The sequence below is a fragment of the Oryctolagus cuniculus genome, chromosome 10 (genome assembly GCF_051225735.1).
Source record: "Oryctolagus cuniculus isolate XC-2025 breed Fujian yellow rabbit chromosome 10, ASM5122573v1, whole genome shotgun sequence".
Classification (NCBI taxonomy): domain Eukaryota; kingdom Metazoa; phylum Chordata; class Mammalia; order Lagomorpha; family Leporidae; genus Oryctolagus; species Oryctolagus cuniculus.
The window spans coordinates 112,257,057-112,273,217 of NC_142876.1; the positions used below are offsets into that span (position 1 = coordinate 112,257,057).

The window sequence follows — 16,161 nt, forward strand, 5'->3', positions numbered from 1 at the left end:
TTATTTTGGGTCATTGTCTTATTACTGATTTGTAAGAATAACTAGGGCACAAGTCCTTTGTCAGGTAATATTTGTTGAGATTATTTCTCCCAGCCTGCAGTTTGCCTTTTCATTTTCTTTATGGTGTCTTTTAAATGTATGTTTTTAATGTTTAAAAAAAGTATTTATATATTTGAAAAAGAAAGAGGGAGAGACTCAGAGAGAAAGATCTTTCAGGGGCCAGCACTGTGGATTGCTGCAGCACGAGCAATCCCATATGGGTGCCTGATTGAGTCACAGCTGCTCTACTTCCAATCCAGCTCCCTGCTAATGCACTTGGGAAAGCCTCGGAGGATGGCCCAAGTGCTTGGGTACCTGCACCCATGTGGGAGACCTGGAAGAAGTTCCTGGCTTCGGATCAGCTCGGCTACAACCGTCACAGCCATTTGGGGAGTGAACCAGCAGATGGAAGACCTCTCTCCATCTCTACCTCACTCTCTGTAACTCTGTCTCAAATAAATAAAATAAATCTTTAAGAGAGAGAGAGAGAGACTGGCACCGCAGCTCACTTGCCTAATCCTCCACCTGCGGCGCCGGCACCCCGGGTTCTAGTCCCGGTCGGGGCGCTGGATTCTGTCCTGGTTGCTCCTCTTCCAGTCCAGCTCTCTGGTGTGGTCTGGGAAGGCAGTGGAGGATGGCCCAAGTGCTTGGGCCCTGCACCCGCGTGGGAGACCGGGAGGAAGCACCTGGCTCCTGGCTTCGGATCGGTGCAGCGCGCTGGCCGTAGCAGCCATTTGAGGGGTGAACCAATGGAAGACCTTTCTCTCTCTCTGCTCTCTCTCTCTCACTGTCTATTCACTGTCTATAATTCTACCTGTCAAATTAAAAAAAAAAAAAGAAAAGAACTCTTTGCCTTTGTTTACCCCGGGGTTGTTAAGATTTTCTCCTGTGTCTTCTGGAAACTAAACTTTAGCCTTTATGTCTAGATCTGTGTCTTGTACCAAACTAAATTTTTTATACTGTTAAGAAAGGATTGAATGCTTTTTATTTATTTTTGCAATTGTTTCAGCACCTTTTATTGAAAAGATTTTTCCCTTCCCCTTTGAATTGCCCTAGTATCTTTCTAAGAAAAAACTCAAGTGACTGAATATGTGAAAGTTTATTTCTAGACTCTGTCTACTTTTATTCTAATCACATGCTGTGTTGATTACTGTTGCTGTATAGGAAATTTGGAAACGAAGTAATGAGTCTACTTTGTTCACTTTTTTTAGATGTTATTTTGGCTCTTCTATTGTCTTGGCATACATAAAAATTTCCCAATCAACTTAACTTCTTTTCTTAAAATGGTGTTGGAATTTTGAAATCAACTTCTTTCCTCAAAAAGGTGTTCAGATTTGATTGGCGTTGTGTGGAATTTGTAGAACATTTTGGGGATAATTGATATCTAACCAGTGTTGAGTATTGCAATCCATGAGCATGGTGTATCTTTCCAATGATTTAGATTTTTAGTTTCTTTCAGTAGTTTTTGTAGTTCTAAGTATAGTTTTGTGATTTTGAGTACATCACCAATTACATTTAAAAGCATTTTATTGTTTGATATTATTGGAAATATTTTCTAGTTATTTGTTGCTAGTGTGTATAGAATACAATTATCTATTTTAATTTTGTTTTGGTCTGGTTTGAATATTTGTCCCATCACACAAATGTTTATATTTAGTTGCCATTAGAACTGTAGGAAGAGGTAGGACCTGTAAGAGGTGTTTAGAGGACTGGTGCTGTGGCATAGAAAGTTAAGTTGCCATCTGCAGTGCTGGTTTGAGTCCTAGCTGCTCCACTTCTGATCTCCTTCTTTCCCTGCTAATGCACCTGAGAAAGCAGCAAAAGATGGACCAAGTGTTGGGCCCCTATACCCATGTGGGAGACCCAGATGAAGCTCCTGCCTCCTGGCTTTGGACTGGCCCAGCCCTGGTTGTTGCAGCCATTTGAGGAATTAACCAGCAGATAGAAGATCCCCTCCCCCCCCCCCAACCCAGTTCTGACTTTAAATAAATAAAAAATTTTTAGAAACGAAGAGTTGGTTAGATCATGACAACTCTACCCTCATGAATGAATAAATGAAGCTGCTGTGGGAATAAATTCTTATCGAGGATTGGCTTCACCCCCCTCTTGCACAGTCTCTCTTTCTCCCACTCTCTGTCTCTTTTTCTTCCTGCCCTGTTACAGTACAGCAAGAGTACTGGATGCTGGCATCTTCATATTGAACTTCCCGGCCTGGAGAACTTGAAGTCAATACATTTCTATTCCTTACCCAGTCTGAGGTATTCTGTTACAGCAGCACAATATGGACTCAGAAACGCATCCTGCAACCTGGCTAAAACTACTTACTAGATCTAGTTGTGATTTTGTGGAACTTTACATTTTCTTTAAACATTCATGTCATTTGGAAAGAAAAACTCTTTCGACCCTTTTTGCCTTTTTCCTCTTGCTTTAATTTGCTTGCTAGGAACTCCATTATAGCATCCAACAGAAGTGGTAGGAACAGATACCTTTGCTGTATCCCTTACGTGAGAAGGAACGCGTTTACCTTTTCATCATTGAATATTATGTTAGTTGTGGGTTTTTCATGCTTATTCTTTTTCAGGTTGAGGAAGTTCCTTTATATTTCTGCTTTGCTGAAGTGCTTTTTTTTTTTTGTCATAAATGGGTGTTGAGTTTTGTCTCTATTGAAATGATCGTATATTTTATCCCCTTTATTCTGTCATATGGTGAGTTTCATTTATTTTTGAATGTCAGACCTCCCTTGCATTTCTAGGGTTGATCCTTGTTTTGGCTGGGAAATATTGCCCTGTTATATGTTGCTGGGTTGTGTTAGTTAATGCTGAGTTAGTGTTTCGTGTCTGCATTCAGCAGGCCGATTGCTCTCCAGTTGCCCTTTCTTAGGACGTCTGTGCCATGTTTTAGCATCCCCATCGCTGTGGCCTTACAAAGAGTTGGGAAGTGTCTTCTCTTTTTTCTTCTCTGGAATAATTCTGTAAGGTTGATATAGTTTCTTGTTTACAAGTTTCTAGTAATTCACCAGTGAGTCTGTGAGAGCCTGTAGTTTCCTTAATGAGGAAGCATTTAATGATGAATTTAATTACATTTGTGTGTGTGTCTGTGTGTGTTTATTCAGATTCTGGCTTCTATCTGTTTTGTTGTGTTTGTATAAGGAATTAGTCTATTTTACCTATTTTGTGGCATAAAATTAATCATACTGTACTCTTTTTATTTTTGTAAAAAAATCTGTAGTGATGTCACTATTTTCTAATACTGGTAAATGGTATATTCACTTTTTCAATTAGTCTTATTAGGTGTTTATCAGCTTTATTTATCTTTCCAAATAACCAGTTTTGGGCTTTTTGGTATTTTTCTATTGTCCATTGACTCTCCTTTCTGTCTACTGCTTTGGCTTCATCCCCTTGATGTGTTGTATTTTTTTCTTTAATCAAATTAAACTATTTCAAAAATTTTATTATAGTTCCTTCTTTGGCCCATTTATAAATGTGTTGCTTCACTTATAATCATTTGAGGATTTTCTAGTTAATTATTTTTTTGACAGGCACAGTGGACAGTGAGAGACAGAGACAGAGAGAAAGGTCTTCCTTTGCCGTTGGTTCACCCTCCAATGGCCGCCACGACCGGCGTGCTTGCGCACCGCGCTGATCCGAAGCCAGGAGCCAGGTGCTTCTCCTGGTCTCCCATGAGGTACAGGGCCCAAGCACTTGGGCCATCCTCCACTGCACTCCCTGGCCACAGCAGATAGCTGGCCTGGAAGAGGGGCAACCGGGACAGAATCCGGCGCCCCACTGGGACTAGAACCCGGTGTGCCGGCGCCGCAGGCGGAGAATTAGGCTGTTTAGCCACGGCGCCGGCCCAACTTTTTGTTGTTGATTTATACTTTCATTCTGCTGTGGTCGGAAAATATACTTTTTGTGCTTTCAGTCCTCTGAAGTTTGTTGATAATTGTTTCATGGTCCAGCCTGTGGATTTTGGCCAAAGTACAGATCAGTGGGATGACTCTGAAAATGAGGTCCTCAGGAGCTCGCAGGTCTTGGTGGCTTAGGTGAGAGGAGCTGTGGGTCCATAGAGAACCAGTTCAGACTGGAGATGCTTCCTGCAAATTCCTCCTCTGGGTCTGTGTCCATCTGCTTCTGGACACCTGCATTTGCTCCCTCTGCTACAGGGTCGCCTTAACAACTGGGGCGTAAGAGCACACAGTGAGCTTAGAAAACCACCCGTGCTGCTTGGGCAGGTGGCTTCGCCTGTCTGATCCTCATTAATTTTTCAAAAATGGTGATGGGAGTACCTTCCCTTAGAGAAACATGCAAGTGCCTTTTTTTAATAGTTGTAGTATGCAGAGAATCTAGAAGTAGCTGCTTCTCCCATCTGGGTGGGAGTCTGGGGCACTTGCTCTGCTGGTGGTGAGGAGGCTGTGCCCTTAACTGCTAGGGTCCACAGATGGTGGCAGTCCAGAGCCAGGGCTTCTGTGGATCGGTGTGCTGTCACTCTCACAGGGGTGGCGTGGATGAGAGCCTCAGCCCAGACACCTGACAGTCCTCCTTCCTGTGGGGCCCCCAGGGCCAGGCAAGAGGACCTTCTGTCCCTCCCACACCTGTGATCGCTGGGAATGGAGTTTTCTGTCCCTTGCAGGGGCTGACATTTGAAGTGCACACAGGAGCACCTGCATCTTCCTGGACCTTTGTTCCGGGAAGGGAATCTCAGAGGGGAAAAGTGAATTAAGCCAGTTTCTTAAAATATCCATTGTTGGGCCTCTAGAAATGACATTAACTCTTCAGCAGTCATGCTGAGTTCCCCTGGACTGAATGGCAGGGACCTAGAGCTAAGTCAGACACTGGCTCTGCCATCAGAGCTCAGCATCTGTGGGAGAGAGAAGTAAGGACTTGAGCAGCTGCGGCTGTGAGTAGGTGGAGTGGAGTGGCACCCCACAACAGGAACAAGGTGGATACATACCACGTTCAAAGCCCAAAAGCAGTTTGTCATTGAGAAAGCTGAAAGAAGGGTGATCCCATCACAGGGAACAACATGTGCAAAGCCCCAAAAGAATGGCATAGCAAAGACTGCTCTGAGATATTTGGCCTTGTTGGTTGAATCATAATTTTTATAAAACAGAAACAGAAGCATGAGATCCCTTCAATATGTGTTCTCATTTTTTAAAAAGATTGATTTTATATTTATTTGAAAGATAGAGTTAGAGAGGGAGAGACGAACCATCTACTGGTTCACTCTCCAGTGGCCACAACAGTCAGGACTGGGCCAGGCCAAAGCCAGGAGCTGCATCCTGGTCTCTGATGTGGATGGCAGGGGCCCAAGCACTTGGGCATCTTCTGCTGCTTTCCCAGGCACATTAGCAGAGAGCCAGCGCAGCAGTGGAGCGGCCAGGACGCTTACTGGACCCATATCTGATGCCAGCCTTGCAGGCAGTGGCTTAACCCGCTACACCACAATGTCAGCCCCATGTTGCCATTTTCGATGAAGAATCAGCCCCTTGTGTGTACCCCACAGTCTCTGAAAGTGCTGTCCCCAGCATGCCCAGGAGAATGGCAGTGTCTGTGCCAGCCAGACCAGCACAGGGCATTTGGCTGGCTTTGCTGTGCATATTGTTTGTCCAGTGTGTGAGTGTGCTCAGCTGGGGCTCTCTGGTTATCCAGATGCCAGTGACACAGAGGTGCCCATCCAGACGGCACCAGCAGAGTCGCGGCACCCCTGGATGCTCTCTACCCAGCGCTGGTGGCAGTGCCATCCCCATCCGTGCTGCCATTGGTGATGGCCAGCCATGGGGTGGACCCCAGCTGCCTCCTGAGGTCTAGGCAGCAAAGAAAGCAAGCTCAAATCTGCCACGTGTTTGTAGTTTTCCTAATTTCTGATTTGGCATTTTGATCAGTCTGTTTTTGGTCAAGGAATTGCATCCGTATCTCATAACAGGAAACCCCTTTTGTGATCTTTACTTCAAGGCATTTTTCTCTCTCTACTTCCCCTACCTTCTTTTGTTTGTTTCTGGCAAAAATACAGGCCTAATATGATGTGTGTCTTATTAAAAGTTCAGCATAATTTATTGCCATTGGTTTGTTTACAAAATAAACAGTTCCAAACTGCATAACATTGTCTTCCAACAGTTGCTACTCCTTTAAAAAAAAACATGGAGAGGGACCCAGGCTTGGGAGAAGTCTCATGGTCCCATGCCTGCTTCCTGGCAGAATCCGTGCAGCTGACCCAGCAGTCAGCTGGAGAGCCAGATGCTCTGCATGTGGCGGGAACCATGGTCAAGTGGAAGCTTGTCCCCAGATCCTGCTCCCACTTAAGTGAGGATCTCAGTAGCGTGTGGGAACCCAGCAAGGTCTCAGCTCAGCCATCCTTCTGCCTAGAGTCCCCACAGCAGGTGGCGAGTGGGAGTAGCAGCCAGAGGAGTGCCTTCCCTGCAGGAGCTTGGCCTTTCCCCTGCCAGAGCACCCCACTACCGTGTCCAGAAATCACCCCTTTAGCTGACGAAGAGGAAAGAGCAAGCAAGAGATGATGTTGATCCTGGCACCTAGGGCTGAGCCTGCTCGCTGCCTTTGGTGGGAGAGCCCTGGCAGAACCTGAGCTGTCATCACTTGGAGTCCGGGCCTAGCAGGTCACACTGGGGTGTAATATGCTGGGCCTACCCTCTCCCCGCAAGCCTCCACCCCTGGAGAATGTCATCTACCTAGGATCTCAGAATCTACCCTGCAGGACAGCATGGAGGAAGGCGGGTTGGAGGCAGGGGAGGAAGGAGCCTGAATTGACTGTCCCGTGCAGCCAGTTCCACCATGTGCACTCTGACACACCCCCATCCTGCCTGTCCACTGACCCTCCTTGTCTCCTCTCCCTGTCCACAAAGTGCAGCCTTGCAGACCTGTGGACACTTGCAGAGCAAAGCACCTATCTGCTTTCCCAGCCACACCTGGCCTCTGGGGCCTGTGCCTCCATGCAGGCCCTCAGCCAGCAGCCCCAGACCCACCCCCTTATTTGACCTTATTGCTCCCTCCAACCCACACTCCTCTGGCATCTGACAACCATTGCTACCTGGCTGTGATTCTCCATGGCACTTCATGCCCCCTAAGTGGGCCTGAGAAAAAGGGCTGGAGTTGTTTCTGCTGCTGCAGGCCTGGCATACAGGTAGCACTCTGTCAGTGTGTATGGGAGAGTCCCCCGGTGTTAGTTAAATGGCTGTGACCTTGGAGTGGGGTAGGGGAATTAGAACCTCTCCAGTGCTAATCGTCACCAAAGCTGAATAGGGTTCCCCTGCATTACACAGGGGAGGGCCTCCAGAGACCCAGGGGTTTAGAAAGCAGCTGCATTCCTGTCTGTTAAGAGTAAATAAGGGAAGGCCTGGCGCTGTGGCTCAATATGTTAATCCTCCACCTGCAGTGCCGGCACCCCGGGTTCTAGGGTTCTAGTCCAGGTCGGGGCGCCAGATTCTGTCCTGGTTGCCCCTCTTCCAGTCCATCTCTCTGCTGTGGCCCAGGAGTGCAGTGGAGGATGGCCCAAGTGCTTGGGCCCTGCACCCACATGGGAGACCAGGAGGAAGTACCTGGCTCCTGGCTTTGGATCAGCGCAGTGCGCTGGCTGCAACACGCCGGCCGTAGCGGCCACTTGGGGGGTGAACCAACGGAAAAAGGAGGACCTGACCTTTCTCTCACTGTCTAACTCTGCCTGTCAAAAAATAAATAAAAAATAAATAAATAAAAATAAAGAGTAAATAAGGGGGCCAGCACTGTAGCACAGTGAGTTAAAGCCCTGGCCTGAAGCGCTGGCATCCCATATGGGTGCTTGTTCTAGTCCCAGCTGCTCCTCTTCAGATCCAGCTCTCTGCTAAGGCATGGGAAAGCAATAGAAGATGGCCTAAGTCCTTGGGCCCCTGTATCTGCGTGGGAGGCCCGGAAGAAGCTCCTGGCTCCTGGCTTTGGATCGGCACAGCTCCAGCTGTTGCGGCCATCTGGGGAGTGGACCAGCGGATGGAAGACCTCTCTCTCTCTCTCTCTCTCTGCCTCTCCTCTTTCTGTGTAACTCTGACTTTCAAATAAAGAAAAGATAAGTAAATAAAAAAATAAGTAAATAAAAAGAGTAAATAAGAAGGTGGTGGCAGCCCACAGGTGAGTTAGCAGCACGGCACTGGCCTCTGTGCTCCTGGGAGACCAGAGGCATATACCAGTCAAGGAGCAGCACACAAGAATGAGGGATGACCAGGAGACAAGGAGAGGAGCACCAGTGAAGACCCTGGTCCCTGATGGGGGACGGGCGTGCTGGTTCCCTGAGACAACGCTTTGGAAACCTAGCATCAAGCAGTTACTCGGGACAGGAGCCTTCCTTCTCTCAAGTACTGTCAAGTCTGCCGACTTTCTGGAGAACTGGCTCTACCAGTGCCCCTGCTTCTGGATTGAGCTCCTGAACCTCACTGTTCTGGTTCCCTTCGTGGGAAGAGAGAGTAAAAGGCCTTCTAGGCTGTCCCTTCTCAGAGACACCGTGGGCAGGAAAGTAGCTCCTGTTAGGGAGCTGGGCCTGAGAGTGGCCATGAGGGCCATGTCTTGTTGCAGAACCAGAGGGCCCACCCTTCTGCAGACTCCCAAGGTCACTGGCCTTTGCCATCACTCTGTGCAGCTTCCTGCCTCATCCTTCGTCTTCTGATGGCCTCCTAGGAGGAGCCCTGTGAGGCTATTAGTCTTTCGCCCTGGAGTTCTAGGCTCAGGTTGTGAGCCTTGTTCCCTGTGACTCTTGCATGTTGTAAATTTAGGTGCTTGCTAACAAACTCTGTGAAGCTACTCCCCCCATTCTGCAGATTTGGGTTCAGATCAAGTAGCTGTCTCAATTTCACTGGAAACTGTAGTCCTAAAAGCTCCTGCCAACACTACTGTTTTCTTTCCCCTTTGCAGATGCTTACGGGCTGGGTCAGTAGGCACTGAACAACCAGGGAGGGTGCATCACGTATGCCTCGTGCAGGGGTGTGCTCACACAGACTTCCTAAGATCACTTTTACCCTTGGGACAGGTGGGTGCGTGTGCCTGAATTGGCTCCTCTTGCTCCTTCATGCCAGTCTGAGTCATGTAGTATGTGCTCAGGAGCTATTGGTTGAGAGCCTGCAAAGACAGCTTCTGATGTCTGTGATCACCATCATCACCACCCCCTGCCACCCCCAGGCTGGCCTGGAGAAGGGCAGCAGAAGCCAGGAGCACAGCCTGGATGCAGTTCTGGGCCCAGCAACCGACTCTCTGTGTGCCGGGCCCTGTGAGCTCTGCTTCCCTCATTCCTAAGATGGGGATTATAAGTAACGCCTGTGGAATTCCCAGAGATAACCACATGCTTGATAAACCTTTGTCCTTTTCCCCTTCTTTCCTAGAGCTACTGTGAGGATTACATCAGAAAAGGTGAAAGTGGAGAACCTCCTTATTGCACTTTTCAGATGTGATCTGCGCTCCTGATGGGGGCTGGGACTGTGGGCCTGTCCCTTCTCCCAGCATGTCTGCCCGGTGGGGGTCCCCTTCCCCACGTGATGCTCAGTGCCCTGGCAGCGTAGACCCCCAGCTTGGAAACACCAAGTTGTCTCTAAGTTCAGGTGTGCTGGAGACCAGGGTAGCTGTTCTGGCTGCTTCCCAGCTGCCTTTCTCCTTGTCCTCAAATATGCCCCCAGCTTAGCTTCTGTCTGTCTGCTAGTGACTCCAGCACCATATGCAGGAATCTGGCTTTTTATCTCAGCCCTGAATCATGATAGGCTGTCATGGTGGTAAAACAGCAATGAGATGAAATACATGTATAGATACTATGTATGTATCTATCTATATATGTTTTTAGTATTTGAAAGATACAGCCAGAGAGAAAAAAAAAGTATTTTCCGTCTACTCATGTACTCCCCAGATGACTTTAACAGCCAGATCTGGACCAGGCTGAAGCCAGGAGCCAGAAACTCCATCCAGGCCTCCCACTTGGATAGCAAGGGCCCAAGTGCTTGGGCCATTTTCACCTGCCTCCCCAGGTACTTCAGCAGGAAGCTGCATCAGAAGCAAAATAGCCAGGACGCAAACTGGCGCTCTGGTATGGGAGCTAGTGTTGCAAGCAGCGGCTTAACCCACTGTGCCACAATGCTGGCTCCTGTTTCTATGTTGTTCATGGCAGTCATGTTAGTTTCCTGTTGCCATTTCTGTAATAAATGAACACTAAGGTTTTGGTTCCACTGATTCAGCTGGTGTAGCTGTTGAGATGCCACTTGATGCCCACATCCCATATTGTAGTATCTGTGCTGGTGTGCTGGCTCTAGATTCCCGCCGCCTGCATCTATAGACCCTGGGCAGCAGCAGGTGGTGGCTCCAGTGGTTGGGTCCCAGTCACACAGTAAGGGACACCTGGACTGAGTTCCTGTTGGCCCTAGCCCTAGCCATTGTGGGTATCTTGGAGGAGGACCAATGGATGGTGGGTGGGAGTTCTGTCTGCCTGTCTCTCTCTCTGCCTCTCAAATAAATAAGTAAATGAAAACTTTTAGAAAAGCAAAAACACATACACATGTACAGGCTGTGTGCACTGAAAACATAATCCTAATACCATATGAAAAGTAAAAAGCCCCTCTCGGTACCTTTTTCTAAGAAGCTTGATGATTTGAAATTTTGCTCTTCCAGGAATGTCCTATGCATATATAAACATAAATAGATATATAATTCTTAAAAAGCAAGTAGGACTATACTTATTGCTCTGTACCTGGGCTTTTTTCCCCTTTACTTATTACAGGCACTATAAATTGTTTTCTCCTGTTAGATATTTAAGCTGATTTCAGGGTTTTGTACTTGATTGTTATGGTTAAATATGTATCAGTGTAAACTCATGTACTTGGTTCCTTCAGACTGACTTCATGGATAGAGAAGAGCAAGGTTCTTTCATCACGGGTGGCAGCGTGCTCGCTTACCACCCTGCGGCCCAGGCTGTGGGATGTGGCAAGTGTGGTGTCCAGAGACTTTCCCTAGTTAAAGCAGCCAGGGAAGCCTGGGGGACTGCTAACCAGGGGAAAGGGTGTGAGCTGGGCAGTCCCCAGCTCACGTCTCTCTGTCACGCGCCCTGGCTCCCAGATGCACCTGTGCATGCACCAGTCCTCAGGTGTGCACACCTGTCCCTTGTCTCCCCTCTGCCTGGAGAGGGATTGGAGCTCCTTTCACTTCCCGAGAGTCTGATCCCGCCTAGGCTGAGAGCTTCTCCTAGACCTTGGGCTCAGCACATAGGTGAGACACAGGGTCCGTGCATAACTGAGATGTGAGGTGAAGGATTGGGCGGGCCGTCACTCTTGCAAGGCATGGGAATCCAAGTCCTGGCCCTGGCCTTTGGAAGGTGGGGCTGGAGAGAGGTAGCTGTTGGGCCTCTTGCCTGATGACCCTGCTCTCAGAGCCTCCCTCCACCATGCTCTCCCACACTGGGCCTGTGCGCTCTTCAGGCCCCTCTCCCCGCTCTGCATCCCTACAGGTCCCTCAAGGCAGTGACATCCTAGCCTTCTCCACAGAGGGGAAAAGGGCTCCGTGAAGTGGGGACTGGGCAGGAGGAGGCACTAGTACCCAAAGGGACTTAGAGTTGTTCAGTTGTTTAATGAGGAGGGGGTGAGCAAAAAGACCACAGTGGCCCCTGGGAGAAAGGCCAGGGCTGGGGGCAGGAGGCCCATGGGGTGATGCCCGCAGACTGTGTGGTCAGCGTCCATAGGGACCTGGGTGGTTGCTCATATTCATGGAAAAGAGCAAAGATGAATTTTTCTCATCGAAGTAGAAAAACTGCCTGATTATTATCAGGGCAAGTTGGTTAGAGCGTTAGTTAAGTCATTTGTCAAAGCTCATTTAGTTGTCAAAATTAAATCATTTTTCCTCTACTTCCTACTGGATTGCTTATAATGATAACTTTCTTGGCATGACATTTATCATCCTGGTGCAAAGGTGGGGGGAGGGGCAGAGGAGGGCAGGAAGGTAACAGGCAGGGTGATAGGGCCCTGCTCCCTTTGTGACAGAAAGACGGTTTTTTAAAAATTTAATAAGAATTCTTATTATCACCTACAGCTTAGTGTGCACTCAGCTGTACCTGCATGCCTGGATTCAGAGCAGGACAAAAGCTGTGGCCGTATTCCTGAAGGCGGGTAGAGGGGCCCTGGGTCATGGCCCCATGCCTGGGGATTCTGATCAGAGGGATGGTAGACCCCGCAGGCAGACTGACTAAAATCAGTGCCCTGATTTCCAGCCTAGGTTCCGTGGGAAACATGTATACCCTAAAATAACTAGTTTTTGAAAAAATGTTGGGCTTATAAGCAAAATATTGTTGCTGTGGATTTGTTCTGAGAGGAGGAGCATGGTGGTGGGGGCAAGAGGCGCGGAGTCACCACACAGACCCCGGGAGTTGGATGAAAGCAGGCCAGAGGCGAGCAGCCTGCAGACTCGTTTATTTCAGTTGGTACAGTAGCTTAAATAGCCAAGGCAGCCAATCCGGTCAAGGGGCAGTCTATGCCCTAACCAATCACAGCCTGTTGCCAGGCAGTTTCCAAAGCCATCCAATCACAGCCTGTTGCCAGTCAGGCTCCGTTGTCATGTGGTTTCCGAAGCCATCCAATCACAGCCTGTTGCCAGTCAGGCTCCGTTGTCATGTGGTTTCCGAAGCCATCCAATCACAGCCTGTTGCCAGTCAGGCTCCATTGTCATGTGGTTTCCGAAGCCATCCAATCACAGCCTGTTGCTAGGCAGTTTCCATTGCCAGCAGCTATCTTGGCATGGCCTTCTCATTCCACCACATTATATCAAAAACATTTAAAATTTTTTTAAAATATTTATGTATTTGAAAGTCAGAGTCACACACAGAAAGGAGAGGGGGAGAGAGAGAGAGAGAAAGTCTTCCATCTGCTGGTTCACTCCCCAGTTAGCCACAACAGCCAGAGCTGAGCTGATCTGAAGCCAGGAGCCAGGAGTTTCTTCCAAGTCTCCCACACGGGTGCAGGGGCCCAAGGACTTGGGCCATCTTCCACTGCTTTCCCAGGCCATAGCAGAGAGCTGGATCGGAAGTGGAGCAGCCAGGATTCGAACAGGCACCCATATGGGAGCTGGTACTGCAGGCCAGAGCTTTAGCCCACTCTGCCACAGCACTGGCCCCAATGGGTGAGTTATAGCACTAAATCATGTACATTATTAGAAAATTCACGCAGCAAAGTTAGGAACTTAAAAGTGAGAAAGTCTCTTCCACCCCATCCTCTTTCCTTCTAACCACATAGAGCCGTGTTCTGAATTGTGTGAGAAGCACAATGCTAGCATGTTTGTACATATAAGATGGTGTATATATGGAAAATCCTCTAACATAATACTCAGAGGAAACCCCTGATGGCTTTTTTAGGCAGTATAATTGGAGAGCTGTTGATCAGCATGCGTCATCACATCAGCTGGTTCCTGACTCCCTGTTATGTAGCTGTGCTGTATTCTTTAACTCAAGAGCTGCTGATGGATTGTGGCCTTTTTTAAGTTAGAGTTGATGCTGCATAAACATCTTATTTCATGTCCTGATGGACTCGTATGAGCGCATCCCTGCTAGCAATGCGAGTGCAGAGTCCAATGGCTCTGCACTGCTAGTTTTCATAATTACTGCCTGATTTCCCTCCAGAAAGGTGGCATCAAGTGACGTTCCTATGGGAACATGTCAGGTTACCCTGTCCCCAGACTTCTGCCAAAGTTAAATATATTATCAGTCATTTCCATTTTTACCTGACTTTGACGGGTAAAACAAGGGAGTATTTCCTTGCTGTTCCATTGGCCTTTCTTTAATTTATGAATGAGCTTATCTTTACATATGTTTATTGGCTATTTGTGTCCCGTTGACTGTAAATTACCTGTTTATAGCCTTTGCTCATTTTTGTACCAGGTTGTCTCTTTCTCATTAATTAGTATGAAGCCATAAAGTGAGGAAATTAGCCCTGTGTCAGTTGAGTCGTAAGTAACTACTGTCCCTTTTCTCAGTACTCTTGGGACTTGGTCTAGAAGTTTTACATACTGTGTAGTCTAGTTGTCAGTCTGGTATGCCTTTCGTGTTTTCTGTCCTGCCTGATATGGCCTCCAAGATTACAAATTCACTTACGATTCCTTCTGTAATGTTTTTCATTCTTTGATTGGCATTTAGTCTTTCTCTTTACTTTGGCATGAAGAGAAAAGTATCTCACTCTATTTTTCCATCAGTTAGCTAATTTGCTGATAATGCTCTTTTTACCCCTGATACCTTCTTAATGAGCGATGTCAATCTATCTCTGAGCTTTTTTGTTATTGTTGCCCTACTGATCTGTTGATTTTACCCCCTCATACCAAACTGTTTCTTTTATTTTCTTTTTAACTGTTATAGCTTCATAATGTTATTTTTATTATTTATTTGTTTATTTTTTGAAAATGCTCATCCCTGCCTCTCCTTTACCCTTCATTTCCACCATATCTCTGTTTTTTAGTATCTTTGGAAGTATTTTTGCATTTTTATTTTTCAGATGAACTTTAATAATAATTATCTTCAATTGCCATAAACTAATTTTATTATCATTGATTTGAATATAGACTAATTCAAAGAGGCTGTACATTGTTTATAATTCCTAGTCTTCCTATTTGAAAGCATTGTGTATGTTTCTGTTTACATAGAGTTTTTTTAAGTTTCTTCAGAAGTATTTCCCATAAGCATTTCATCTTTCTGGTTGCTATCATAAATGGGGTTTGAATTTTTTAAATTTATCTTTGTGTAAAAAATTGTTGATTTTAAATTTTAGTTTTTTAACTTGCCCCCAACCAAAGCAGGCCTCAGTGTTATTTCTAATGTCTTCCCATTGATTCCCTTGCGTTTTCTAGTTATATAATTACATCTTTTGAATCAGCGATGATTCCGTTCATCTTTTTAATTATTTAGACCTCCAGTTTATTTCTCTTGTCTTATTACATCGCATAGTAGCTTAGGATGGTGTTAAATGGCAGGCATCTTTTTGTTGTTGTCATTTTAATGAGTATGTGGTGAATGGTTTTCATTAAGCAAGATACTAGCTTTTGGGCTTATTTATCTTTTTTTGGTAATATCCATTTATTCCTATTTTTTAAAGGGCATTAAATTTTTGTTGTTCTTTTTATTTACTTGAAAGTCAGGGAGGAGTGGGGATGGGAGGAGAAACTTCCCATCCTCTCATTCACCCCCCAGATGCCTGCCACAGTGTGGACTGGGCCAGGCTGAAGCCAGGAACCAGGAACTCCATCTGAGTCTCTCGCGAGTGGAGGGGGCATCACCTACTGTCTCCTTGGATGCCCACTGGAGGAAACTGGAATCAGGAGCGGCACTGGGACTTGAACACAAGCTCTCCGACCTAGGATGTGGGCGTCCCAAGCGGCATATTGACTATTGCTCCAAACCCCTACCCCATTCCTAATTTTTTTACATCAATTATTGCTGATGGGGCCAGCATTGTGGCACAGCTGCCTACAATGCCAGCATCCCATATAAGGACCAGTTCAAGTTCTAGCTGCTCTACTTCTGACCCAGCTCCCTGCTAATGCACCTGGGAAGGCAGCAGAAGATGATTCAAGTACCTCAGCTCCTGCCACCCACGTAAGACCTGGATGGAGTTCCTGGCTCCTGGCTTTGGCCTGGCCCAGCCCCAACCATTGCAGTCATTTGAGTAATGAACCAGTGGATGGAAGGTATCTCTCTCTCTCTCTCTGACTTTCAAGTAAACAAATAAATCTTTTTTAAGATTAAAAAATTCCTTTTTAATGAATTTTATCAAGCATCTTTTGGAGTAATTTATGGTTTTTGTCTTGTACCTGTTAGTATGCTGTGTTACATTAATGGATGTTCTATTAAGTTCTGAGCGTATTATACTTAGTTGTATGTTATTCTTTTATTTTTTTGAAAGATGGACTACAGAGAGGGAGGGAGGAAGTCTTCCATCCACTGGTTCACTCCCCAGATGACCACAAACAGCCAAAGCTGAGCCAATCCAAAGCCAGGAGCCAGGAGCCTCCTCCTGGTCTCCCACATGGGTGCAGGGGCCCAAGGACTTGGGCCATCTTCTACTGCTTTCCCAGGCCATAGCAGAGAGCTGGATTGGAAGAGGAGTGGCTAGAACTTGAACTGGTGCCCATATGGTATGCCAGC

At 46.8% G+C, this 16,161-nt stretch overlaps 1 protein-coding gene across 9 annotated transcripts in view; it reads left to right on the forward strand.

Moving 5' to 3' along the window:
- Positions 1-16,161, forward strand: part of EEFSEC (eukaryotic elongation factor, selenocysteine-tRNA specific) — a 242,584-nt gene that overhangs the window by 141,021 nt on the left and 85,402 nt on the right. The window contains exon 5 of one of the 9 annotated variants that reach the window (XM_089305614.1): positions 300-881. The exons of the other annotated variants lie outside the window; for them this stretch is intronic. Coding sequence (XP_089161740.1) covers positions 300-515 — 216 coding nt within the window. The 3' untranslated portion in view covers positions 516-881. Of the gene's footprint in view, positions 1-299; positions 882-16,161 lie in introns of those variants that run through there. 9 annotated transcript variants of the gene reach the window in all.